At 57.5% G+C, this 26828-nt stretch overlaps 2 protein-coding genes across 2 annotated transcripts; both read left to right on the top strand.

Annotated features, from left to right (window-relative positions):
• Positions 1-999: 999 nt before the first annotated feature.
• IQCA1L (IQ motif containing with AAA domain 1 like) lies at positions 1000-15199 on the top strand. Its single transcript, XM_057731160.1, has 19 exons — positions 1000-1010; positions 1662-1989; positions 2939-3058; positions 3351-3536; positions 5604-5675; positions 7029-7234; positions 7770-7854; positions 8326-8454; positions 9560-9635; positions 9989-10095; positions 10805-10888; positions 10983-11041; positions 11763-11845; positions 12001-12108; positions 12718-12917; positions 13360-13446; positions 13713-13890; positions 14258-14496; positions 15092-15199. Exons 1-19 carry the CDS (start codon positions 1000-1002, stop codon positions 15197-15199), a joined length of 2466 nt encoding a protein of 821 aa, XP_057587143.1.
• Positions 15200-17083: 1884 nt separating this feature from the next.
• Positions 17084-26755, top strand: ASB10 (ankyrin repeat and SOCS box containing 10). The gene is made up of 6 exons (XM_057732194.1): positions 17084-17330; positions 18123-18390; positions 21451-21970; positions 25953-26066; positions 26326-26511; positions 26661-26755. The coding sequence occupies exons 1-5, from the start codon at positions 17084-17086 to the stop codon at positions 26509-26511; spliced, it is 1335 nt and encodes a 444-aa protein (XP_057588177.1). The 3' UTR covers positions 26661-26755.
• The last annotated feature ends 73 nt before the right edge of the window (positions 26756-26828 follow it).

The following is a 26828-nucleotide window of genomic DNA, read 5'->3' on the forward strand; positions in this document are numbered from 1 at the left end:
GAAGTCCTCTCTGGCTCCTCTTTGCTTCTGCCTCTCCTTCCTTCGCCCGCCCTGCCCCCCACCCCACCCCCACCCCCCTGCCCCGGCCCGGCCTTATCTGTTTATTCGTAAGTCCCTGCTCAACGCTGAGCCCAAAGCTCACCCCAGCTGACCAGAGCTAGGCTGCTGCTGATGTGGTTTGTGTTTTCCAAATAATGTGCTCATGAGCCTGAAGCAGTGATGGGGAAACCCACAGACGCCCGCTACTCCTTCTACTGTCATTCTTTACGTGGGTCTAGCTCACTTGAACCAAGTGAACTTCCACCAGACCCCAGGGACAGAGGCGTGCTTGTGCCAGTTTAAGGGGGATGCATGGGGGATTCCCTGGCGGTCCAGTGGTTAGGACTCTGCACTCTTACTTCTGTGTGCCCAGATTTGATCCCTGGTCGGGGAACGAAGATCCCACAAGCCGCAGGGAGTGGCCAAAAAGAAGGGGGTGGGGAGTGTGGCTTCAGAGCGTGCACCCGAGCCTGCTGTCCTCAGCTCCAGCCCCTTTGTCCCTGCAGTACAGTCACATACTAGAGTAAGGAGCCTAGCTAGGCCTGCATTAAGGAATGCAGGGTCTCCAGCTGAGAGGCACAGTTGGAGGAATGCCTTTAGGACTAACATCCCCCCAGAGCCTCACAGTTCACGGGGTGACCTCAAAGAAAGCCCATTCTTTCATTTGATCCTCACAAGAGAAGTAGCCACGGCTGACCCCGCGCTCGGCTCTGACCAAGGCTTGTACAACGGAGCTCGCACCCTCTCGCATTCTGCCTGTAGGACGTCACCTCTGAGATAAGTGTCCCCAGTCCTGTACCTGCAGCCCCCTCCCCTCACAGCCTTAGAACTTTGGGACAATGGGACAGAACTCTTAACACAGGGCTATTCTGGCTTTGCGGAGAGGAGTCCGGGCGGAACCACAGAGGTTCTGCCGATTCCAGGACCAGCTCACAAAGGGCAGTGTGAAGAGTGGGCATCATGTCTGAGAGGTGAGTGAAGGGATAGGAGAGCAAAGGGCAAAGTGCCTCCCTGGTCGTCAGGCAGGGGCCGCTGGGCCGGGAGAGGACGTGTGGGGAGAGCGGCTTCTGTGTGGGCCAGGCCTGGGTGGGCCCAGACGCCCACACAGCGACCCTGGCCGCTCCCTTCTGTGGTCAGGCTTCCCTTGGACTGTTCATTCCAGAACCAGGGCTCCGCTCTGGGGAAGGGATCCTTCTCTACCCTCCTCCCTCACCCCCACTTCCCGCCCACCATCCTAGACCATTGCAGCATCTCTGGGCTGCACCTTCACCCCGAGGGGACCAACTGTGGACTCCGACGGCCTCTTCCTTAGTGGGAATCCCTAAGGGCCATACCCATTCTTCATCCTCCTTGCTCACCCACCAGTGGACTCCCTCCCCCAGGGACCCAGTCTCTCACCTTCTCTAAGCCTCAGGGGCGCTCCCGGTAACTACCATCTCACACCCCCCAGGGCCCCTCACTTCCCTGAAATCCACCTCGGGGCCAAGAGTAACCTTCATGTCACACCTTCTGGAACCTCGAGTTCACAGTCCTCAAAAGCCTCAGTTGAGTCCACCTCCCCCACCTGCCGGCCCCACTCCCCTGAGGCTCAGAGCATCGCTTGCCACCTGCCTCCTCTGCAGAGCTTACCAGAGCCTCTGGGACTCCTCCCACCTCATCTTGCAAGAGCTGCTGGACCAAGAGCAGCCCCTGCAGGAACCCGTGCCTGACCGGGAGCGGCAGTCCTTCCAGTACAGGCTCTCCTCACTCTACCTGTATTACCTGGGGCTGCTGCGCCGGTTTGACACCCTCTATGACCAGATGGTGCAGCCGCAGAAGCGGCGGCTGCTGCGGCGGCTGCTGGACAGCGTGGCGGGCCGCGTGCTGGAACTCAAAGACGATCTGGTTCACGCGGACCTGTGCGAGACCCACTGCCTGGACCAAGTGCTGCAGGACTTGAAGCTTACCCCGGTGTGCCAGCTGCGGCGGGAACCAGGCCCACACCAGCTGGGATGGGGGGGTGGGGGGAGATGGGGGGAGGGCTAGCCTTGACCTCCCTCTCCTTGTGGAAGCAAGCCACATCCCAGCCAGCTGGGTGCCCTTGACTTCCTGAGGACACCCCTGGCATTGGGACCTCTGCAAGGAAAGGAGGGCAGGGCAGATCAGAGGATTGGGTTTGGGAAATGCATGCGAGTAGCTGGGGGGTGACTGGAGAGTCAGGCTGGAGGCTCTGCCTGGGTGGGAGGACCCACGAACCCAACTGCAGGGAATTGGCAGAAAGAATCCCCTAGAGGCTTGCTCTTCAAAGTGTGGTCCGTGGACCAGCAACATCAACTTCACCCAGGAGCTTGTTAGAAATGTGGCATCTCCGGCTGCACCCCACACCCACACAGTATTCTGCATCTGCATTGCCACCAGCCCCTCAGGTGATACGTATGCACCAGCAAGTTCCAGAGCTTCTGCACTGGCCTCTAGGCCACCCCAAGGTCACGGTTCACTGTCCCACCTCCCAGGCAGTCTCAAAGTTTCCCCAACTAGCTGCATCAGACTTGGCCATGGACTTGAAAAAACAAACAGACGTTCTCCAGGCCCTGCCATTTGGCTGTGGTCACCTGGGGAGGGCCTGGGAGTCTGCATGTTAAGAGTTTCCCAGTTGATTCAGTTGCACAGCCAGGATGGGGACCACTGCCAGTGACTTACCGTGACCCTTCAGAATGCACCTCTGGCCACATGGTGGGGGCAAGGGAAGAGAGGGATGGCTCCTGGGGGCACCCGCCCATAGCCTGGACATTTCCCACCCCGGAGCCCTAGGGTGCAGGAAAGCAGCACCAGGGGTTGTGTATGCAGCTGAAAATGGTGATGGGTTGGCCAGATTTTGGGTTTTTATTCCCAACTCTCCCTCCCCCATGTTGCCCCAAAGGCAGACCTGGAGGTTCCAATTCCCAAATACTTCCAGCTGGAGCAGTCCAGTGTCCTGAGGGAGCGAGGGCACTTGCTGGGAGAGCTGCTGTCCAGACTGGAGCCAGTGTCCTCAGAGGAGGTAAGTCGGGGAGACACCCTCCCAGAACAGAGCTGCCGCTCTTCGGGACGCAGAGACCCTGCCCTGCCCGCTATCCACCTCGGAGAGCTCTCTGGGTAACCCCTGGCCTCCTCACGGCTGCTCTTATGCTCCGTGTAACCTTCCAACACCGAGGTAGGGGGATGGGACTGTGCACCTAGACGTCCTGGGAGAACTACGCCCCCAGGGTTTCTTTTGGGGGCTGGTCTCACAGCTGCCCACCTGGATGCAAGCCCTCCCTCATTTCCTCCTCCTTTGCCCCTGCTCTGGCCAGAGCTTTCCAATATTACACCGGACTGAGGCCATAGTCCTACTGCAAAGGGCCGAGCGAGCCAGGCAAGGCAGGCTTCGAGCCACCTTCATGCGAGAGATTCGGAAAGAGGAGGAGCGAGATCGGAAGATTCGGGAAGAAGGGCGGCCCAGGTTCAGTCAGGACGAAGCAGCGATCACCATCCAGAAGGTAATCCCCCGACCCCTGCACTGAGGAGGAAGGTCAGGGTAGAGTCACCTCCTCCAGGAAGCCTGCCTGGCTCAGCGATCGATGACAGAAATGCAAGTGCTTGGATTCTGTTGCCCCATGACTAGATACTAAGCTCGAGGCTTTCATCAGTCAGTAAACATGTACCTTTTTGGCTTAGTATTTATTCTATTGATACATCTCTATCCCCAAAAGGACTGGAAGTGGGATACCATAAAAGCCCCCAAATCAGAAGGATCATTAAAGTTAGGGGAGAAAGGGAATTCGCTGGAGGTGCAGTGGTTAGGATTCTGCACTGTCACTGCTGAGGGCTGGGGTTCGATCCCTGGTTAGGGAACTAAAATTCCACAAGTGGTGTGGCACAGCCAAAAAATTAAACAGTAATAATAATACCAAAATAAAAATGAAAATAAATTAGGGGAGAGAGAGCCATATTACAGCAGCAGAACAGAGTAGACGGTCATTCCAAAAACTTTTAAGACTTAAAAATGAGTCACTAAACTATATCCTGAGCCTCCTGGCAGCCGAGGCAAAAGGAAACGTGATGAATGAAATTGCATTTGAGAGCAGATGAGATCCAGGTGTCTTTGGGATCTGTGCCACCTGGGGTCACCCTTTACTTTAATTGCACCCCACTCCACATCACTACAGAACACCCAGCTCTGTCTCTAGATTTCCCCGTGCCTTCTTATTCTCCTGGTGGGCGTGTGTCTCCTCTGTCACCTGGCAGCCCTGCTGTCTGCCTGGCGTGGGGGCGTGGCCCCCAGCATCCCCTCAAGATGCTGCTGAGCCATCTCACTCTAGGTGGTTGTGGTTACTAGTCTGACCCGATTGGAGGCACCCTGGGAAAACGCCAGGGCAGAAAGGGCCCAGGACTGCTGACCTGGGACTGGTGGATCTTTCTCTACTAAATCAGTCTCCTCTCCCATCTTCTCTCTCTCAAGTTCCAGTGCCTCCTAGTCCAAAACAGGAAACTTAGAACTCCTTTCCCACAAAACCCAAAAGCAAACCAACCAACTAACAGACAGCAGCCCTGAAAACAGACGTCCCCTCCAAATGAGATAGATTTTTAGATTATAAATCAGTACACAGAGCACCCCAGCTTAAACTCCCTGCATCTGGGTGACTGTACCCAAGTCCATCTGCCCCATGGATGAGCAGGGGTCCTTGCCCTCGGGGCAAGCTGGAACAAGCCTTTGGAGAAGGAAGGTCAGCTACAAAGCTAGAGCTTTCCCTCCCTCTGTGAGCCAAAGCAGGTCTTGTCCCTATTGCCAGAAAGATGGCGTTCCAGGCCATCGGGTTCCCCACTGCACTCATCAGAGGAAGGACTGTATCGGACCCTTAGTTATCGTGGCCTTCCCTGTGCCAGTTACAGGAGCAGAAGGAGGAACGGACAGGGGCCTGGACGCAGAGCTTGCTCACCGAGGCGCTGCCTCAGTGACACTCCCAGGCGAGGCACTGCCTCCCTCTGCCCGGTGCCCGCCCTAAGCCCCATAGCACTGGGCTGTCCGTGGGTCCGAGAGGGGCCAGCAGCCTGGGAGAGGGGCACTGGGTGAGGAGTCAGGAAACTTGGCCCTGGTCTCAGCGCTGCACTGAACAGCCCTTGGACCTGGGAGAGGCCATGTCCCGTCTCTGGCCTCCGTTTCCTTGTATCCAAAATGTAGGACTTAATGAGGGGAGCTGCATGCTTCCTGCGGTGCCCATGTCTACGTGCCTGGGTAGAATCAGCACTTCTTCCAAATGCTGGGGGGGTTCTGAGAAGTGAGAGTGGGGAGGGCTTCTCGGAGAAGGTGGTACTTGAACTCTGATTTGTGCCTCAAAAGGTACAGCAGGTTAGAGGGTGGAGATGAGAAGGAGGGTGTTCCGGCGGGTGGGGGGGGAGGTTGTGAGAGAGCGGGATGCCTCAGGTGCAGACGGCCCACCCCCCGCCCCTGCTCAGGGGGGCAGTTGTGGGTGAGCTGTCCTCTGGAGGTGCCCTCCCCGGAGCTCCGCCCCCCCCATCCCTGCAGAAATGCAGCGTGGGGAGTGTCCGGACCCATGTGTCCCCAGGTGTGGAAAGGTTACCAGCAGAGGAAACGCACTCAGCAGGACCGGCGGACAGAGATGGAGTTCATTGGCATGGTGAGTGCCCACCCCCACCTCCAAACCTGCACACACCTCCCTCCACTTAGGACTGTGCTGGGCGTGAGCGTGGGGGGCCAGGCTGGGGCCGAGGTCCCTGGTCGAGGGATCCTTCGGAGTTTGCTTGAGGGAGGGAGAACCACAAAGCCAAAGCCAGGCCACATCCCCTTCCAGCCCTCCCTCTCTAGAACCCTCTGGAAGGAACTCACACGTTGGGCGGGGTGAGGGATAGTAGCCCAGAGAATCTGGACCCCTGGTCCCGCCCCCAGCTGGCAGGGGAGGCTTCAGGGGGTGGGCCCCGCAGAGGGAGGAGGCCACAAGGCCGGCAGGGCTGCGCCCAGGCTCTTGCAGCCTCTGGGAGAAGCACGGGAGGCTGAGTTGGGATGAGGACACACCCACCTCACACCAGAGCGGTTTTTTTGGGGCCCCAGGCTCCCCACTTGCTCTAGGGGCCCCAGACTCCCTCCTCTTCTGCTCTGCCAGCAGGATGGCTGAATGTGAACTAGGTGACAGGAGCGTGAATGCACGGGTGGTGGGGTGTGGGTGGTAAGGGGGTGCGTGTCCAGGCAGGGAGGGTGGACCCCACTCCCTGCATCTTGTCTGTCCTCTGCTCTGCCCCCAGCTAGGGTGAGGGTCGTGATCCCTGGGAAGGGGGTTCAGCCGTGGGCAAAGGCTGCAGAAGCCTGCCCCATAAAGGGAGACGGGCAGGTGGTCTGGGGCCCTGAGGGGTAGGAGGCAAGGGCTGAGATGGCTATTCCAAGGAGGCTGGGGGGCTTCAGAAGGAGGGAGGGCCCAGGCGGCCGCCGCATGGGAGTGGAGGTTGGAGCTGGATGCGGGGGCCGGAGAGCTGGACCCCAGGAGGCCAGAGCAGGCCGAGGCAGCCGGGTCCCGCCTTGGCGGGGCGGGGCAGGGGGCCATGGCATGGTGGTGGGTGAGGAATGAGCCCGGCCGCCCGGGCCCATCAACAGTGTGAGCTCAGCGTTTTCAGTAATTGTCTCTGAGCAGAGTGATATTTAAAATACATTTGGGAGCCAATGAGGCGGGAAAGTGGCTGCGAGCGCGGCTGCCTACCCCGGGCCGCAGGGGCGCGTGGGGCGGGGGCTGGGGCCGGAGGCTAGCGGGGGAGGGTGTGCAGGGGGGAGCGGGCGGGGGGCCAGCCCCGATGCATCGAGCAAACTCATTATCAGAGTAATTGACACAGACGAGTTTCAGGCTCCAAACACAATTTCTCCTGATGCAGGCATGCCCGCTGTTCCGTGTGGGTGTGTACGCGAGGCCTCGCCTGTGCGGGGCCGGGGGCCGGGCCTCCCACTCCCACCCCTGAGCCCCTCTGTCTCCCGTCCACGTCCCCAGCTCCCCTCGCCCAGCCAGGAGGAGCCCTCCGGCGACACGTCCCCAGCCAGCCTCGGGGAGGATGTCCGGAGGCTCCGGCAGACGGAGAAGGAGGAGGAGTTCCAGCTGGCCATGGTGAAGACCCACGATGCCCTCAGGGAGACCGAGGGGCCCGACATGAAGGAGAAAATGAAGGAGCAAATCCGACAGTGGTTTATTGAGTGCCAGTCAGTGTCCCCAGCCTCAGCGGACCCAACCCTGAACCCCTCTTCCCCTCCTCACCCCAGTGTTTAACCCCACACCTGTTTGGTCCCTTGATCAAGACTGGACTCTCTTCTCCATCCCCCCGACCCCTCTGACATGCTGCCAACACACTTGGTTTAAACCTGGGGCCCCCAGCCTACAGGAACATCTCCACCCGTGACTTCCCATTTCCCCAGATGGCAGAGAACATGCCAGAGTAAGATGGGAAAAGCATCTAGGGATGTCCCCTGACTAGTCTCCCCTCTCCATTCTGTAACTATCCACTCCTTCCCACTCTCCCTCTATCTCTCTGGTCCTTCATCTTTCTCCATCCTTCCCTCTATCCATCTATCCATCCACCCACCCACCCTTCCTGCCACCCATCTATCTGGCCACTCATCAATCCATTTATCCTTCTGTTTCCCCACCCATCCATCCGTCCACCCATCCATCTGCCCATCCATCCACCCATCCGTCCATCCATCCGTCCGTCTCTCTGACCATCTTGTGTTCATTTAGTGCCCTTACTGGCCGATTCCCTGATTATCCAGATGAGTCTTTAGGTGGATCCTACCTGATCTTTGCAGACAAGACTCCAGAACAGGTACCATGGAGGTGGGGATAGAAGACTTTCTGTGGCAGGTAGAATCTGAGGTTACAGAAAGTGCTGAGTGTAAGCTGAGGGTGGCAGGGGGAGGGGAGAGGTCACCCTCAGCAGAGGCAGACATGGTGGAAGACATTTATGTAGCAGTGAGATTGCATGGGGGGGAGGGGGTACCAAGAAGGAGATGAAAAAGGCACCCTTGGCAGCGAGAGGAAACATGTCTGGTGAGAGCACCACGGCTCTAGCCCCCCTGGGGCCAGAGAGAGCAGCCGCTCAGAGGAGACCACTCCCTCCGTCGGCACCCCTTTCTTTCTGGACCCCAGTCAAGTGTCTGGACTCTCAGTGCCAGGACCCCACTAGTGACGCTATGCCTTTGGAGTCCTGGGTCCACTCCGAGCTCAGGCCTGGGTTCTCTTGCTCCTATCAAATCCCCATGGTCTTCTCTGAAACATCTTCCCTTGCTTGTCACAGGTGAAAATGGAACTGGAGGTGCAGGTCCAGGAGAGCAAAAAAAAGGACCAAGAGAAAAGTAAGGGGAAAGAAAAGGAGAAAAAAGAGAAAAAGAAGAAAAAAATGAAGGGAGAAGAGACCAAGAAGGGGGTAAGGCACGGCCTGGACTCATGGACCAAGTGGGCAGAGTCTCAGAGAATTCCTGGTGGGAGGCTGGTCTGGGGAGAATCTGGGCTGGAGTTTGTGACGCGTGGAGGTGAGGGAGGCAAAGCCGAAGGATGGGGGACTCCCCTGGAGGGTCCAGTGGTTAAGACTTCACCTTCCCATGCAAGGGGTGTGGGTTCAACCCCTGGTCAGGGACCTAAGATTCCACAAGCTTTGTGGCCAAAAAAAATAAAAAAATAAAAAATAAAACAGGGGCTTCCTAGGTGGCGCAGTGATTAAGAATCTGCCTGCTAATGCAGGGGACACAGGTTCGATCCCTGCTCCAGGAAGATCCCACATGCCATGGAGCAACTAAGCCCATGCACCACAACTATTGAGCCTGAGCTTTAGAGCCCGTTTGCCACAACAATTGAGCCCATGTGCTGCAACTACTGAAGCCCACACACCTAGAGCCCGTGCTCAGCAATGAGAGAAGCCACGGCAATGAGGAGCCCACGTACCACAACGAAGAGTAGCCCCCACTCACCGCAACTAGAATGAAAGCCCGTGCACAGCAAACAAAACAAAACGAAACATAAATCAGAAGCAAATGGATAGCTCATGAGAACCTACTGTATCGCACAGGGAAATGTACTCAGTGCTCTGTCGTGACCTAAATGAGAAGTAAATCCAAAAAAGAGGTGATATATGTATATGAATAGCTGATCCACTTTGCTGTACAGTATAAACTAACACAATATTGTAAAGCAACTATACTCCAATCAAAACAAAACAAAACAAAAACAGAAGCAATATTGTAACAAACTCAAGAGAGACTTTAAAAATGGTCCACGTCAGGACTTCCCTGCTGGCACAGTGGTTAAGACTGCGTGCTCTCAATGCAAGGGGCCTGGGTTTGACCCCTGGCCAGGGAACTAGATCCCACATGCATGCCACAACTAAGGAGTCCACCTGCTGCCGCTAAGGAGCCTGCCTGCCGCAACTAAGACCCGGTGCAACCAAATAAATAAATGTTGTTAAAAAAAATGGTCCACATCATCAAAAAAATCTTAAAAAAAAAAAAAAAAGCCAAAGGATGTTCCTGTTCTAGGAAGCAGACACGCTGCTGAGAATGTTGCCCTCCAGATCCATCCCTGCGATCAACGCTGGACACGAGGAGTACACAAGTGAGCAAGGAGGGGCTGGGAGAGCCACCAGGCTGTTGGGGTCTTGGGGTGACCTTGGACCCACTCTCCCCGGGACCAAGTTCACCCCAAGGTGATCACAAGGTTGCAGTGCAGGTGGGTGTGGAGGCCGAGGGGAGGAGGCCAAAGGGGAGAGGGGCGTGAGGTGCGCTTCCCCAGGTAGGGGCATTATAGCTTTAGGTCTGTGTTCTGGGTGGAAGTGCCAGGCAGCTTGGTGAGGAGAGGTGGGCCAGCGTATGTGCGCACGTGTGAGCTTACGTGTGCATAAGTGTGTGAGTGCGTGTGTGCTCCTGGAACCCTGACACTCCACTGCATGCCCACCTCTCCACGGTCAGATCTGTGGAAGAACCGGTTTGATGGTCTACATCCCAATCAGAGTTTTGACTCGGAGACCCTGCGGGCAGAGAAGAGGAAGGAAGTGGAGGAGGAGATCCGGATACAGGTGAGTCCCTGCAGGCCATCCAGCGACTTCAGGCTCCGTCCCCTCTGTCCTCTAACACCCCCGCCAGCCCTCGCTATACAGCCACTATGCACTGCCCGCCCCGCGCAGTCCCGGCTCCATCTGGGTCCAGCGTGGTCCCCATCATCTTCTGTCTCACCTCTGTCTCCCTTTCTCCCTGGGGTGTGGATGCAGCCCCGCTGTGAGGGGATGGGATGGGCTCTGAGCCGGAGTCACGCCCACCATCCTCCTCCCCGACGCTTAAAGGGCTCCCTGTGCCACCACCTTGGGAGCATTCGATAACACAATCTTTCCAACAATGCGTGAGGCAGGCACCTTGATTTTCCTGACATGACATGTGAGAAAGCTGAGACTGAGAAGTCACAGAATTGCTCAAGGTCACAGAGACTTAAAAGAGTGGCTCTGGGGCATGAAATGAAAGCTGACTGTCTCCATCCTGGGGCGTCTCCTCACACTGATTCCAGTTGAGAGCAAGGCTCAAGCGTCAGCAGGATGCAGATCAGGGTGGGGATGCAAGGGCTGAGGGTTCCAAAAGAACACCCTCCCACCCCCGCTGCCTCCACTGGGCTTGTCTGGCTCTTCCCTGAGGCCCCCCTCCACCCCAGCTCTGTCCCCACCCTCCCTACCTGTCCTCCCCAACCCCTTGTCACCCCATCTCACCCGCCCCCCCCCCCCCGCCCCGTCTCCCCAGGTGGACGAACTGATGCGTCAGGAGCTGAAGAACCTGCAGCTGGCTGTGGACAGGGAGGAGGGGAGGCCCTTGAAGCCTCCGAAGGCAAGATGTGGGGCCAGGGCTGGGACAGGGAAGGGCCCGCGGCGGAGGAGGTAAGGAACAGAGGACAACTGTCTGTGTGTTTGTTTTCAACCAGAAAAAGACAGGCAAGAAAACTGGGAAGAAGAAAAAAGAAAAAGATCTGACCCCAGACAGGTAGCAGACACGGCACTTCACCAGGGGTGGTGGAGCGAGCCCTGGCCCAGGACAGATCTGACTTCTGGTCCTGGTTCTGTCACTGGGTGACCTGGGGAAAGTCACTTAACCTCTCTGATTTCCTGTCCTCGTTAACCAGTATGTACCCTACCAAACTCACAGGATAGCTGTGAGGATGAAATAGAAGCACAAGGAAGTGCTGGGAAAGTGATGATGCAGAACACGCTGTGAGTGGAGTATGGTTCTAAATCCTCCCTCCTTCCTGGTCTGCCTCCAACCTTTGCCTGAATCAGCGTCTCCCCCTGGACTTCCCACCCTGGGGCACTGGGGCACTTATCAGTGGTCCCCTTCTACTCACTTCTCTGGTGATGTGAGCCCACTGGTGCCAGCTGCTTTAATGGCCATCCCCCCGGGAGCCTGTACATCTTAATGTGGTTTCTAGGAAGAGGGCCATGTGTCACCCACACTGGGTTTTTTAGAGGGAGGGTCTCAGAGGGCTCTGGTCCTTTTCACACCCCACTCAACCCCCAGAGCACCCACCTGGGGCAGACTGCCTTCTGGGCCAGCGGGCTGGTGCCATGCTTTTGGATGCTGGCTGACCGCAGGATGGTGGACAGGAGGGCCCCTTAGCCCCTCTCCTCATGCCCACAGCGCCACCCCAACCCTTCTCAGTGTCCTTTTCCCTTTGTTCTCGGGGCCCCCCTGCGCCATCGTCTGCCAGGTCTGTGGACTCCCTGTTTGAAGAGCTCGTCGTCTTTGGCTTCCTAAAGAAGAGCGAGACAGTGGCTTTGAAAGACTATGTTGGTGAGACCCCCTCCCCAGCGCCTCCTGCCGGGGTTAAGAAACGGTGCCCCAGCCATGGCTTTCCCCGCAGCCGACCGCCACCCCCACAGTGACCCTTCTCCTCGTGTGCCCTGCCCCAGAGGGTGCCCCTCACCAGCAAGCCACCCGTCCCCCAGGTGACTGCCTCTACCTTGGATCCACCCTGAATCTGGCAAACAAGCTGCCTATGCCTTCCCTGTTCGACGTACGACAGAACGTGGCCTTGTACGGGGTGCTGCGGCTTGGTGAGAGGCCCTGGGGAGGGCAGGTGGCTCTCGGGGAGCCTGGGTGCAGGGTAGGGCAGCCAGGACAGGCGTGTCCAGGCTGGGCTTCCTACTCTGAGTGCCATGGGCTCATGTTGGAGTCCCCCTGCCTGCCCCAGGCCCCTCAGGGGGGCACACCCTGAAGTCACGTGGGCCCCTGACCGTGGGGCACCACATTTCCAGCCCCCGGCTTAACCGCAAATGATGTCCATAGTCTGTCCCCTTCCCAGAAGACCAGCCCCCCACCCTCTATAAATAGCAAGGCCAGATCTTTCTGAAGTGGTTTGTCACATGCCCTTTAAGTCCATCCCTTCAAAATGCAGGCGTGGAAACGGATGGTAAGAAAAACAGAAAGGGCACTGGGAGGAAGCGGAGGGCTCTCCCCTGACACCCGCATGGAGCGCTTCAGAATCGTGTTTGCTAAACTGTTAGGCTTCCTCCAGGCTGCCTCCCCCAGCAGACGTGCCGGGGGCATTGCCCAGTCCCTGGGGGAAAACAGCACAGCCACAGCCGGCACCGCGTGCTGCCCAGCCCTCACCTGACACAACGTCTCCACCCCCGGCCCCCTGCCGGCCCCTGTGTCCTCCTCAGGCTCCCCAGACATACACTCCATGGCCCCCCTCATCCGCTCCATCCTCCTGGTGGGCCCCTCCGGCATGGGGAAGAAGATGTTGGTCAAGGCCGTGTGCACAGAAACCGGTGCCAACCTTTTCGACCTGTCCCCTGGCAACCTGCAGGGCAAATATCCCGGCAAGGCCGGGGTGCAGATGCTGGTGCATATCGTCTTTAAGGTCCGCATCCCCCGATGGCATTCCTAGTTCTCAGACAGACAACAGGGCAGGGTGGGCTCAGGAGGTCACCCAGCCGCCCGCTTGGTGTAGCTTCAGGAGCTGATGAGGTCTCCCTACCAGTCCCTGCTGGGGCCTCGTGGATTCCTGAAGCCCCAGTGAAGAGGGAGGTGGGGGGATGTGGGGAGCACAGTTGTTTCTCCTCACGGCAGAGATGGGGCTGAACACGTAGCCCCCGGCCCAGTGACGGCAGGGACTCTGCTGTGATGGTGTGATGGGTGTGCGAGGGGCTGAGAGGTGGGGCTGGCGGGATATGGGGAGCGAGGCTGGAGCTCCGAGGTCCGCCGTTGCCCGAGGCTGGCCCTGACCCTGGGTTGGACCAGTTGGGGAGGTGACCTTCCCCAGGGACAGCTCACGTCGGGTTTCCATTCTCTGACCTGTCCAGCTGGCTCGGTACCTACAGCCCTCTGTGATCTGGATTGGAAATGCGGAGAAGAATTTCTATAAGCGGGTCCCAAAAGAAGACAAAGAGGTGAGGGAGCCTGGGCAGAGCCCGTGGGCAGGGCTGGCAGGCGTGAGCTTGTTCATGTCACTCCAGACCTCACCCACTGCGTGGCCTCGGACCGGTCCCCTGTCCTCCTCCTGTCTTATTTCCTTATCCTTAAAGCAGGACCGACAGCCCCTCCTGTCTGCCCCCCAGGGTCCGTGTGAGGCAGACTGTGGGCACGTGCTCGGTGAATTAGAAGTCCGTATGATGTCACTGTGTCCCCACCCACCGCCCCTCCTTCCCCAGAGCAGATGGACCCAAAGCGAATAAAGAAGGACCTCACCAAGGCCCTGCGGCTACTGAATCCTGGAGACCGTGTGATGCTGATAGGGACCACTGACAGGCCGCAGGTGGCCGAGATGAAGGGGCTGTGCCGTACCTACGAGCGGATCCTTCTCCTGCCGCGGCCCGATTACGCTTCTCGCTATGGTGAGGCCCCCGGGACGTGGGGACTGGACAGAGAACAGGTTGAAGGACCACCCCTGCCAAAGCTCCCCACTTCTTCCCATCCCTGCTGCTCTGAGTCCTCACCTCCATGGCCAGGTTCTGGAAGGGTCACTAGATAAGCAGCCCAGTGGCCTGGGTCCTGGCTTGGCTCTGTAGATGAGGGCAGACCACTTAAGTCTTTGGACGCTCACTTTCCCATGTTAAGAGGGGAGGCTAATCCTTACCTTCCTGGGAGGAGAGGCACGGATGGATGTAGGGCTGCCCTCCAGAGGCACAAAGCCCTTTCCAGACAGATGCTCTTTCCCTCCGTTGCCTCTCCCTATCCCGTGTCCTCCCCCCATACCCGCAGTGCTCTGGAAGCATATGATAGAGGCCCAGGGAGCCCAGGTGACCCAGAGCCTGGACATCAGTGCCCTGGCCAAGGTGTCTGATGGCTACACACCTGGCTGCCTTCTCCAAGCCATCCGAGCGGTGCTGACGGAACGGCGGCTCCTGCAATTGTCCAAGCGGCCCCTGGTGGCCTCGGAGTTCCTGGGGCACCTGGCCAAGCTGGATCCAGTGTACAGGGAGGAAGAGGAGTCCCTGAAGGTGGGGCTTTGGGTGGGGGTGGGGAGGGGGGAGGGGCAGCCAGGGAGGAGGGTTGTGGGCCAGCAGCAGTCGGGGAGTGGGCCCTCTGAAGCCCCAGGCGCACAGCCCACTTTGCACCTCTCCCTCTGCTCCCTGGGGAGCTCAGCTGGGAAGGGAAGAAGAATCAAGGGAAGGTTGTGTGGGCAGCACCAGCTCACCCGGTTTCCTTGGTGGCGGGGGGGTGGGCGGCGGGGGGCACGGCTGAGAGGGCCACCTGTGTATTGGGAGCCCTTGGCTGGTTCTGGGACCAGTGGCCACTCACTTCCCCCACCTCTGCGTCCATTCCCACCCCCAGGGATGGCCGTGGGAGCACAGGAGAGAGGGCTGCAGGGCAGGGGAAGAGGGCTCGCCCCTGATGACGGCTAACACGGTGGCCTAGAGTGTTTGGTGAAGAGCAAGGGAAACCACGGCTCTAGCAGGATGCCAGGACCCCAGAGGAGAGCAGAGGATCTGTGCTGAGAACACAAGATCCATCACAAGGGAAGGGTGAGGTCAGGAAGCAGAGCTGAGGGTCAGACCCAATGCACTTACCCTTCCTCCTCCACCTCCAACCCAGGACTGGTACTTCAAGACCCCACTGGGCAAGAAGAGGATGCAACTTATCAAGGACCAGGGCACTGCTGAGGAAGCCAAGCTGACGAAGGAGAAGAAGAAAAGGAAGTGATGCTGAGGCCGGGGTGCCTGAGAGTAGCGATGGGATGGGGTGGGGCCCCTCGGGCAAAGGGATGGGGGAGCAGAGGTATAAACGGCCTGATGGCTCAGGGACCTGCTCTCCTGGTCCATCTCCATGCTTCCCGCTCCTTGTTCCATGCCCCTGCCTAGGCCTAGCCTCCACCTCACACCCACCCTCTCCCGGGCCACTGGCTCCTCTCCAGCTCCCAGAACCCACCCGCATCTTCATCTGCTGTCATTCTCCTGTCCTGTCCCTCCAGCTCTTTTCCTCCTTGAGGCATTAAAGGGAGAATTATGGAAAAGAAGGAGAAAGAGAAAGAGGAGAGAGGGGAGAAAGAGGGTCTATAGTAAGTATAGAAAAACCAAAAAGCCAGAGTCCGGGGGCCAGCGGACCCTGGTTCTAGCCCCACTTGGTGTAAACCTCATGTGTGATCTTGCACGGTCTTCCTGTGTCTGGGCCTCAGTTTCCTCCTCTGTGAAGTGAGGAGAGGTTGGATTAGCCAATCTCCAAGGTCCCTTCTCTTCTAGGCTCTGATTATTTCTACAAGAGCGGCTGGGAAGTCGGGGAGGTGAGGGCTCTTGGGCAGCGGTGGGGTGCAGTGGGATGGGAGAGAAGGTTCTAGGAAAAAAGGTTGTAAGGAAAGGCAGGCATCTGTGGCCAGAGCAAGGGCTGTGGGTAGACCCAGCGCCTTCTTTGAGAGGTTTCCACTGCTTTCCTCTGGGCACCACCCCTCCCACCCCCACCTGCCCAAGCTCTGCCCTGCTTCCTCTGACCCTCGGGGCAGGGCTGTAGGGGATGCAGTCTCCTGCCCCTGGCAGAAGTCCATCCTTGGGCTCCCCTTGCTGTGGGTGCTGGAGTCAGGGAACTCGGGGAGCAGGGGACAGCCATGCCACTGGGGCTGGGAGTCCCAGGGTTCTCCCCGAAGGAGCCGCGTAAGGAGCGTGTGAATAAAAGTCAAAGCGTGTTCCACGTGTCGTGAGAGCCAGGTGAGGGGAGATGGCTGGGCAGTGGTCCCCAGGGCTGGGTTTTTAGTTTCCGTTCTCCCCTTTTGCCATTTCATCTCCCCACGTGGAAGTAGTCTCGTTATCCTAAGGTGCCCGAATGGGCAGAGCCACTTCCTCCTCCTCACTCTCCAGGTAGCGATGCCACGGGAGACCCCAGCGTCACCCAGGGAGATGGGTCAGCTCCGAGGGGGGCTGCCTGTGGGCTGAGCCCTCGTTCCCTGCACAGAAGCCCATCCTCCAGAGAACCCCTGGAGGGGATTCCTCACGGAGTGGGGTGTTCTCTGCCATTGGTCACTACTGGGGACCCTTTCCTTGCATTTGAAACTGGGAAGCTGTGGGGCTAAATGGTGACATTTGGGAAGGCAGGAAGAATTATCTGGTACCCACTCCCTCCCTCTTGGATCAGAGCCCGGTCCGCTGGAGGCCGGTGTGGTGAAGCACAGGACAGATGAGAAAGAGGGAGACAATGGCAGCTTGAAAGACCCTACCCCGACCCCTGCAACAAGGTGTCACCCCTTGGCCAAAGCACTCCCCATCTCTGGGCTCTGTTCTCCTTTACCCCTGAAATTGTGGATGGGACCCCATGTCTGGGTGGTCCCTTCAACCCTGCCACCCCCAGGCTCCACCCGGGGTGAAACTCAGGGTTGGAGGGCTCCACCCTAATTCCCAGCCCCAGCCTGGGGCCTCCTTCCCCACGGCTGACAGCGAGGTTGTCCCGGCTGTTCATGGGCTATTTCTGGTGCGGCCCTGTGTGCTCCGGCCCCTCCCACACCGGGCCTTCGCCTGGCTGGGGCCCAGCACCCACCCGCCCAGTCTGCCAGAGGCATCGCCCGGGTCCTGCCTCTCGGGCTCTCTCTCCCAGAAACTGGGCATGCCGGGGAGAAGGAGCTCCCCTCCCCACCGGGGACACCATCTGGGGTGCCTCCGCTCGGCCCCCACCTGCCGGGTCCAGGAGCGCCCTCAGCCCTCCCCGCTGCTCTGCCGGGACATGGCTCTGCAGAACGCCCTGTACACGGGAGACCTGGCGCGGCTGCGGGAGCTCTTCCCCCCGCACAGCACGGCCGACCTGCTGCTGGAGAGCCGGGCCGCTGAGCCTCGCTGGAGCAGCCACCAGAGGGGTGAGGGGCGGTCGGGGCCGGGGCTGCGGGCCGGGGGCCTGGGCACACCGTGCCAGGCGCAGAGGTACCAAGTGCTCGAGGATGAGGAGAGGCCCCAGGCTGTTTCTCTCCCGCCCCAAGGCTTGCCTCAGCCTTGGCCCAGGAGAGAAGTCACGCGGAGCCCAGAATAGCCCCTGCTGAACCCAGCGGCCAGGTCAGGCTCAGCTCTGGGACACGCAGACGCTCTCCCTGTGTCTGTCCCTGTCCCCGCCTCCTCTCCCTCGCTCTGCCTTGGGCCCCTACCTCTCCTCCCCTCAGCCCCCTTCCCCTGCACTCACACGCTGCCCTCATGAGCTGGTCCCCAGAAAAATGCAGGGGGCAGGGCGAGCCCCCTGGTGACAGACATGCCCTCTGTGCCAGGCTGGTGGAGAAGCCCAGCGGAGGGTCCGCAGAGCGCCGGGATTCTGGCCCGGCACCCATCGTCGCCCGCGCGGCCTCGGGACCCGCCCTGGCCTTCTGGCAGGCAGTGCTGGCCGGGGATGTGGGCTCTGTCTCCCGCATCCTCGCCGACTCCAGCACTGGCCTGGCTCCGGATTCCGTCTTTGATACCAGCGACCCAGAGCAATGGAGGGATTACCGCTTCAACATCCGCGCTCTGAGTATGGGCTGGGGCACTGGGGGGTCTGAGCGGGAGAGGGAAGCCCGGGGAAGGAGCTCTGGGCTCCCTCTTCCTGGCCTCTGCCCACCTCCCCCTTGCCTGGCAGCTCTTTGCCTCCTTCCAGGGTCTGAGGCCCACTTCCCATCTCTCCCTAGGACTCTGGTCGCTGACGTACGAAGAGGAGCTGACCACCCCACTGCACGTGGCGGCCAGCCGGGGTCACACGGAGATTCTGCGGCTGCTGCTGAGGCGACGGGCGAGGCCCGACGGTGCCCCTGGGGGCCGCACCGCCCTGCACGAGGCCTGTGCTGGAGGCCACGCTGCCTGTGTGCATGTGCTGCTGGTGGCAGGAGCCGACCCCAACATCCCTGACCAGGATGGGAAGCGCCCTTTGCACCTCTGCGGGGCGGCGGGCAGCCTCGAGTGAGTGACCCTCACCCCACCCCCATTCCACGCTTGGGAAAGGAAAGACGACCGTGGGGGGATGAGGGAGTGTGTCCGGGGCTGGCAGGCCCAGTGAGCTGGGAAGGAGGAGTTGGGGCTCGGGTGGGAGTCAAGATGCGAGTCCCCCCACGCCATCCTACCACTGGCCTAGTGGACTTTGGAGTGGCCTGTACTTGGGACAGTTTCTGCTTCCCCAGTCGGGAGGAGGGCTGTGGCAGGGCCGGCGGCATGGCCTGCATGGGGGAAGTTGTGGATCGATTATGAGGAGGTAAGTTTTCATTTTTCTGAGCTTATCCTATGTCCCAGGCCCTGTGCTAAGTACCAGCGTAACGAAGGCACAATCCTGCCCTCAGGGAACTGACTGTCCAGTGATCCTGGTAGGCTGTAGAGGACAGCAGGCCCCCGGTTAGGGCCTGGGGTGGTCCTCGAGGGCAGGGTCTGGTTCTCAACTTGCCAGGTCTGGTATTTCCATATTGGCAGGCACCCTCAGATACATGGGCTCAGGGACTGAACGCAACTAACCAAACTCACAAGAAACTGATGGCTATTCCCAAATGTGACAACGTATTATTTACTGCAGGGGATAGTCCTTTATGGTGACCCGAATAATTATGCCTGATGTGTTGGGTGCCCTGGAGAGTGAGTCCTCACAATTTTCTGATAGTCTGGAATCCCAGCAAAGGGAAACTTGGCAAATCTACGTACTAATTGCACATACAACAGAGGCCTTCTCTCTACTCACTACACACCGGCCAGGTTTCACATCTTGCCCCTGGAGGGAACTAAATTTGTGATCCTTAGGTCCCCCTTTTGTGGACCTTCTCCCTCCTGCTAACCTCATCAGCCTTCAGAGGATTCTACTGACTTACTTGTATTATGGTTGAAGATGTGTTCTACACCAGAGTGGCTCAATAGAAATATACCATGGGCCACATATGTAATTTTAAATTTTCTAGTAGCCCTATCAAGACATGAAGAAGAAACAGGTGAAGTTTGTTTTTTTATCTCTTTTAGTTTTTATTTATTTATTTATTCATTCATTCATTTTCATCCTAGGACTACACTTTTTTTTTTTGGCTACGTTGGGCCTTCATTCTGTGCAGGGCTTTCTCTAGCTGTGATGCGTGGGCTTCTCATTGTGGTGGCTTCTCTTGTTGCAGAGCACAGGCTCTAGACGCTCGGGCTTCAGTAGTTGCAGCACTCAGGCTCAGTAGCTGTGGTGCAGGGGCTTAGCTGCTCCATGGCATGTGGGATCTTCCCAGCCCAGGGATCAAACCCATGTCCCCTGCATTGGCAGGGAAATTCTTAACCACTGCGCCACCAGGCAAGTCCTAAAATTCGTTTTTAAATCACAGTAAATTACACGTAACATAAAATTTACCATCTTAACCGTTAGTGCACAGTTCAGTGGAACTAAGTACCTTCACATTGTCATGCAACTATCACCACCATCCAACTCCTGAACTTTCTTAATCTTGCAAAACTTAAATTCTTTATCCTTTGAACAGTAACTCCCCATCTCCCTCTCCCCAGCCCCTGGCAACTACCATCTCCTTTCTGCTCCATGAGTTGGACTGCTCTCAACACCTCTAATGAGTGGAATCATACAGTATCTGTCCTTTTGTGACTGGCTTATTTCCTTTGGCATGATGTCCTCCGGTTCATGCAGGATCTAGCACATGACAGAATTTCCTTCCCTTTTAAAAGCTGAATAATATTCCATGGTGTATATCACATTTTATTTATCCATTCATCTATTGATGGACATTTAGGGTGTTTCCATGTTTTGGCTATCGTCAATAGTGCTGCTGTGAACACAGGCACATAACTATCTGTGAATCAAGTGAAATTAATTTTAATAACATATTTTACTTAACACAATGTATCCAAAATGTTATCATTTCAACATGGAATCAATATAAAAAGAACATACAAGATATTTTACATTCTTTTTCTGTACCAAATCTTCAAAATTGGTGTGTATTTTGCACTCACAGGACGTCTCAATCAGGATTGGTCACCTTGCAAGTGTTTGGTGGCCACACGTGGCTGGTGGCCACTGAATTGGACGCTGCCATTCTGTGCAATCCCACATTGTTAGTTCTGGCCGTGTTCCAGTCCAGGCTCCCTGAGATCACACTTGGTGATAATCATTCCTTCCTTTTTTTGATTAAGCAAACATTTTTAAAAATTATTATGGAGAATTTCAAACATGCAGAAAGGTGGACAGGATAAGATAATGATCTCCATGATCCATCACCATCTATACCACCCGCTGCCCCCAACACTGCCATTATGAACTCATGCTATCAGCTTTTCAGGCATTGTCTCGTATTCCGCTTACAGTAATACCTCGGTGTAGGTATTAGCAACTATCCCCATTCTACAGATGAGAAGACTGGAGCTCAAAGATGCTAAGTTCCCTTAGCTGTGAATTTTGGGGCACACATCCTTGCAGGAATACACAATCTTCTGAGAGGACCATCTTGGAATGAATCTGGCTGGCCAATTTTGGTTTTGTTGTTCTTTCTCCCACTGCCCCAATTTCCATTTGTGCCCACTTCCGGGTCCCCCTCCCCACTCCTCCTCTAGTCCCAGCATGCAGAGCCCTCCAACTGCCCTGCTGCCCCTGGACCGGAAAGCCAGCTCCCCCCTTACAAGCTGTGTAATCCTCTCGCCAAGATCCTCTACCCTTAGGGCCTCGGTTTCCTCATCTGAACCTGCTGTAGGAATGGGTGAGGAATCAGAGCGTGTGCTGCCTGCAGAAGGCAGCTGTTCTAACTGTGCAACGGCTGCTGGTGCCTTCGCTCCCATCCAGGGTTTGGGGCAGAGAACGCATGGGTTTGAGAGAGGGCACTAGAGATGCTGCAGGATGTTGCTGGGACACTAGTGCCGGGCAGGATGGAAGGTGAGGGGCAGACAGCACCAGGAGCCACCCAAGGCCCCCCCCACCAGGATGGCTTTGTTCAGACCATCAGGAATGCAGGGGTGAAGATCTGTGCCCCTTTTTCCTCCCCACGGCCGTCTTACCCTTACTAGGTGTGCAGAGCTGCTCCTGAGGTTTGGAGCGAAAGTGGATGGTCGGTCCGAGGAGGAGGAGGAGACCCCTTTGCACGTGGCCGCCCGGCTGGGCCACGTGGAGCTGGCAGCCCTCCTTCTAAGACGGGGGGCATGCCCCGACGCCCGTGATACCGAAGGCTGGACCCCGCTGCTGGCCGCCTGTGACGCCCGCTGCACGTCCCCCGCCGACGGCGAGGCCACCACCGCCCGCTGCCTCCAGCTGTGCCGCTTGCTGCTCTCGGCCGGGGCTGACGCCGATGCTGCTGACCAGGACCGGCGGCGGCCCCTGCACCTGGCCTGTTGCCGAGGCCACGCGGACGTCGTGGAGCTGCTCCTGGCCTGCGGCGTGAGCGCCAACGCCATGGACTATGGAGGACACACGGCCCTGCACTGCGCGCTGCAGGGCCCAGCCGCAGCCCTGGCCCAGAGCCCGGAGCGCACGGTGCGCGCGCTGCTCAACCACGGTGCCGTCCGCGTGTGGCCCGGGGCTCTCCCCAAGGTACGCGGCTGGGGCCGGCGGGAGGGCCAGGAGCGCCAGGGCGTGGGGAGACCCAGATCTGCGCTCTAGCTTGCTCTGGGTGCAGCTCCAAACTTGGGCGCGTAGGTCAGTACTTTGTCTTCCATTCATCAAGGAAGCAAAGCCCAACAGCCGGCCAACAGCGCATCCGTGGGAGGGGCGTGCGCGTGTGTGTATGCGCACGTGTATATCCGCGGTGTCCGCGTGCACAGACACGTGTTTGCATGTGTGTATGTGTACGCGTGCATGTCTGATGAAGGCGGACTGAGGGCAGTGGAGCCAGATTATAAAGGATCTGAAAAGCCAGGAGGAGCCAGGACTGATGTGGGCGGCAGGGAGTCGCTTCTTCCTCAGCCGAGAGAGCTGATGAAAGAAGCATTTAGGAAGCTCCCCCAGGGAGTGGGGCCCGTTCAGCGAGACACCCGCCCAGGGCAGAGTGATGAGCCTGGGTCATGAGGTTCAAGGCCTCCTGACCATCTGCAGATGGACATGCTCCTTGTTCCCAAGAGCTTAGCAGAACATACACCCCCGAGACCAGCAGCTGTTATCCTGGCACCAAAGAAAACACCGTTCACTGTCAAATTTCAGTCTCTATCTTATTTTACATTAATATCCCTGAGTTGGTTTCAACTTGAAGACCTGTGCTCCTGATGCCCTGGCAGGGTGCCCTCTCCATGCTGTGCCGTGTCTGGAGGGGGTTATATACTATCATGGAGGATGCTGGACCTCAGGTGGGGACCCTGGTTCTCTGAGGAGCTGGGCCAGGATGGGTACAGGACAGCAGGCTGTGCACAGGTCCCCCGCCCTGCCTCTGGGCTTGAACCGTCCAGCCCCACTGGGTCCTGGACGCTCCCCTACTGTCCCTGCCTCTCCCCTTCACTCACAAACCTAGAAGCATCTGTCTAGATTCCTAAGCAAGGCCAAATAATTAAACAGCCTGAGAGTTCGGCAGATTGGTCTCCCCTTTGGGAAAATACAAGAAAATCAACAATTAACACTAATTAATCTCCTATTAACACCAGATAATTAGCAGACAAGCAATTCCCTGTAATCTGACGGTGGCTCTGACAGCTAATGATTTCCCCTTCGGGGAGGGGGTGGGAGGAGGGGGCAGAGCAGCAAGCAGATTTCCTGGGACCCCACTGCCTGCCCCTCCAGCCCCGTTCCATCCGCACTGCCTTGGGGACGGGCTGGCACAGCAAAGTGCCTCATTCGTCCCTTCGTCTGGGCTCCACGACATCCCAGGTGACCAGAAAGTCAGCATTCATCTCCCACAACCTGCAGCTGCTCCAGGCTTGGCTGGGGTGCCCTGCCCTCCAGTGAGGAGCCCCTCCTGGCAAGGAGGCCTCCACGGCCCACCTGTGATCACTGCCAGCCCCAGCCAGTCCTCCAGGAGCCACATCCTGGACTGGGCACTCACACCTGGAGCTGGGGTCTGGCTCTGATGCTTGTTTGTGTGACCATAGGCAAGTCACTGGAATTCTCTGCACGCATGTTCCTTGCATGTGATACAGTCTTGATATACACTTAGTGGGAACAGTAGAAACAGGCACAGCCCTGACCACACACCAGACACAGTTCTAAGGTGTGTTACCTGCTGTGTGGGTTCCCTCAGTCCTCCCAATAACTTGTGAGGACCCTACCTGCGTGACCCTCAGCACGTTGCTTAAATCTCTCCAGGCCTCAGTTTCCTCATCTTTATAATAGGGACATAACAGGGCGCCTGCTTCAAAGGGTTAGCATGAGAACACAAGAGTCATACATGTCGAGCCCTTTGGACAAAGCCTAACCTAGGGTTACTGCTCCGTACCTGTGATCCAGTATTGTTCTAAAGTTGAATGATGCAGGTGGAAGCACTTGGAAAGCTGTTGGGCATGAGGCCAATGTATGGGGATTATTAGGCAAGGGAGAGAGTGATGCAGGTGAGAAGAATTGCAGGAGGCTTCCTGGAGGGGATGGGACTTGGGATGGGCAGGGCTTGGAGAGATGGAGGAGGAAGGATGGAGGCATTCCAGGTAGAGTGTGAATGCAGACGCGGGAATCCCAGAGTGGGCTGGGAAGGGCAGAGAGACCCGCATGAATGCAGGCAGGAGTAGCAGGTAAGAGCAGGAAAGTTCCACATAACCAGCCTGTTCTCTTCTAGCTCTAAGGAGGAGTGAGGCAAAGAGGCCTGCTCCAGGCAGATGGGCTGGGTCAGTTCGGGGAAGCACTGGCCAGATGCAGGGCCAGAGGCAGAGGGCGTCGGGTGTATGAGATGCTTTCTCCAGGGGCCTCGTTCCCTGGACAAGGCCTTCCACCTGCTCCCACTGCCCAGCAGCGTCCAGCACCTGCAGCACTCCCAGCCTGCCAGGCAGAAGGGTCTCCTCTGCTTGTAGGCAGGGGTGTTAGAGCTCCTAGTGTTACACGCAAGTGTGTGCAGGGGGACGGGGTTACGTCCAGGAATGCTGCCTAAGAGAAGACACTCAGCTGTTCTCAGGTTTTGCAAAGTGTCTGTGGCCACTGCCTGTAGCTTGAGATACAGAAGAAATGGCGTGACCGAAGCACGATCTGCTCATAGCTATTACGTGCACGCATGAAGCGTACGATGGTTCGTATGTGTGTCCGAGCTGTGCATGGCTGCCTTTCTGACCATGGAGATGGTGCCCCGGCAAGGGCTGCTCCCCCGGCATGGCCCACCCTCACAGCACAGGCCACCTCCTCAGAGGGGCCTTCTTGACCACCCATCTAGGACCGCGCCCTCCTGACCACGGTTAGCCCGAGCTATTTTCCTTGCAACAGCACATCCGTAAGTGGTTATTTATGCGTTTGTTGTGTTTTTCCTTCTGAAAGAGAAGCTCCCAGCTGACAAGGACCTGTCTCTCCTCCTCACTGCTGGGCCGCCAGTGCTTGGCCCATAGTGGCCCTCAGTAAATATTTGCTGATCCCACGCCCACCCCTGCATCAGGCCTCTGATGGCCTCTTCCCTTCTCCATGAATGCCCTCCTCACCTTTACAGCCCAAGCTTGCCTCTCTGTGAATCCCTTCCAGACCACCCAGCCCTCCTCCCCTGTCTCTGTCCCTCCCCTGACATCTGGCAAATTCTGCCTCATACAGTGACCGATCTTTTTATCTGCTCAGGAGCTCCAACCTCAGGTCAGGGACCCCTTTCCCATCCAGGAAGATCCAGCAGAGAGCCTTGTAGAGGCAGACAGGAGAGAAGGATGGTGTAGTAGTTAAGGGCAAAGAGCCACACCCGCCGGGCTTGGATTGCTGGAACTACAACTCGGGCAAGTTACTTAACTTCTCTGTGCCTCAGCTTCCCTTGTCTGTAAAATGGGGATAACAACAGTCTGTACCCTGTAGGGACAAGGATTAAGAGTCAACACGCGTGAAGTCTAAGAAAATATCTGGCATGAATAACGCACAATAGAAATGCTAGCTGGTGTATTTGTTTCCTGTTGTGGCCATAACAAAGCACCACAAACTGGGTGGCTTAAAACAGTAGAAAAGTATTCCCTTTCAGTTCTGGAGGCTGGACATTTGAAATCCAAGCGTAGGTAGGGTTGGCTCCTTCCAGAGGCTCTGAAGGAGGAATCTGTCCCAGGCCTGTCTCCTCACTTCAGGTTGTTGCCCACAGTCCTTGGCTTGTAGATGCATCACTCCAATCTCCGCCTCTGTCATCACATGACATTCTCCCTGTGTGTCTGTGTGTCTGTTTTCTCTTATAAAGACAGCAGTCATATTGGATTAGGACCTGCCCCAATGGCCTCATTTTTAACTTGATTACATCTGCAAAGACCCTATTTCTAAGTAGGTCACATGTATAGGTACTGGGATTAAGACATCAACATATCGTTTGGGGGACTCAATTCAACCCGCAACAGCTGTTCCATGGCTGTCTGGTCATCCTGCATGGACGGATGGCCGGGGGACCAGCCGTGTGTGGTAACCCCGGGGAGCACTGACGCAGCTCTGCCCCCTGCAGGTGCTGGAGCGCTGGTGCATGTCCCCGCGGACCATCGAGGTCTTGATGAACACCTACAGTGTCATGCAGCTTCCCGAGGAGGCCATGGGCCTGGTGCCTCCTGAGACTCTGCAGGTCAGATTCTAGGACCCTGAACACATAGTTACTCAGCCTTCCCCAAGAGACTTCCACTTCCTGAAGGGAAGCTCTGTGGGTCTCCCCACTCTGTCCCACGGAAGTTACTCAGAAAAAGAAAATTCAGAGTGAACACCTGAAACACTCCCAACATCTAAAAGGCTCCTAGAGACACCCACTAGCCACCAGCCTCCTCTCTTTAGGAGAAGTAGGTGCCACTTGTCCAAGGCTGCCTCTGAGCCCCTCATTCTGCCCCCAGAAGCACCACCATTTCTACTCCTCCCTCTTCGCCTTGGTGAGGCAGCCCAGATCGCTGCAGCATCTGAGCCGCTGTGCCCTCCGTGCCTACCTGGCGGCCCGCCTGCCCCACGCCCTGCCCCGCCTGCCCCTGCCACCCCGCCTGCTCCGCTACCTGCAGCTGGATTTCGAGGATGTGCTCTACTAGGTGAGCCCTGGGCTCTGTGAACAGTATCAGCCATTGGGGGGTGGGGGGAATGGGTTGGAGGCAAGAGAAGAGTTGGGACAGGGCCCTAGAGAGATCCACCCAACTTCCCAGACCACCAGACCTCTCTGAATCCACACCTTTCCTTCCAGATGTCAACTGCCTTTTGAGAGAGCCTGAAAGCAGATGCCCCAGGCTCTTGGGGATGCCAGCCCACTGCTCAGAGCACCTGGAACTAAGGACTGAGTTGAATGGATTCAGGCCAGTGTGGCCCTCTCAACAGGAGGCCCAACTCTGCTGGCAGATGCTGTCATTCCCAC

The sequence above is a fragment of the Hippopotamus amphibius genome, chromosome 4 (genome assembly GCF_030028045.1).
Source record: "Hippopotamus amphibius kiboko isolate mHipAmp2 chromosome 4, mHipAmp2.hap2, whole genome shotgun sequence".
Classification (NCBI taxonomy): domain Eukaryota; kingdom Metazoa; phylum Chordata; class Mammalia; order Artiodactyla; family Hippopotamidae; genus Hippopotamus; species Hippopotamus amphibius.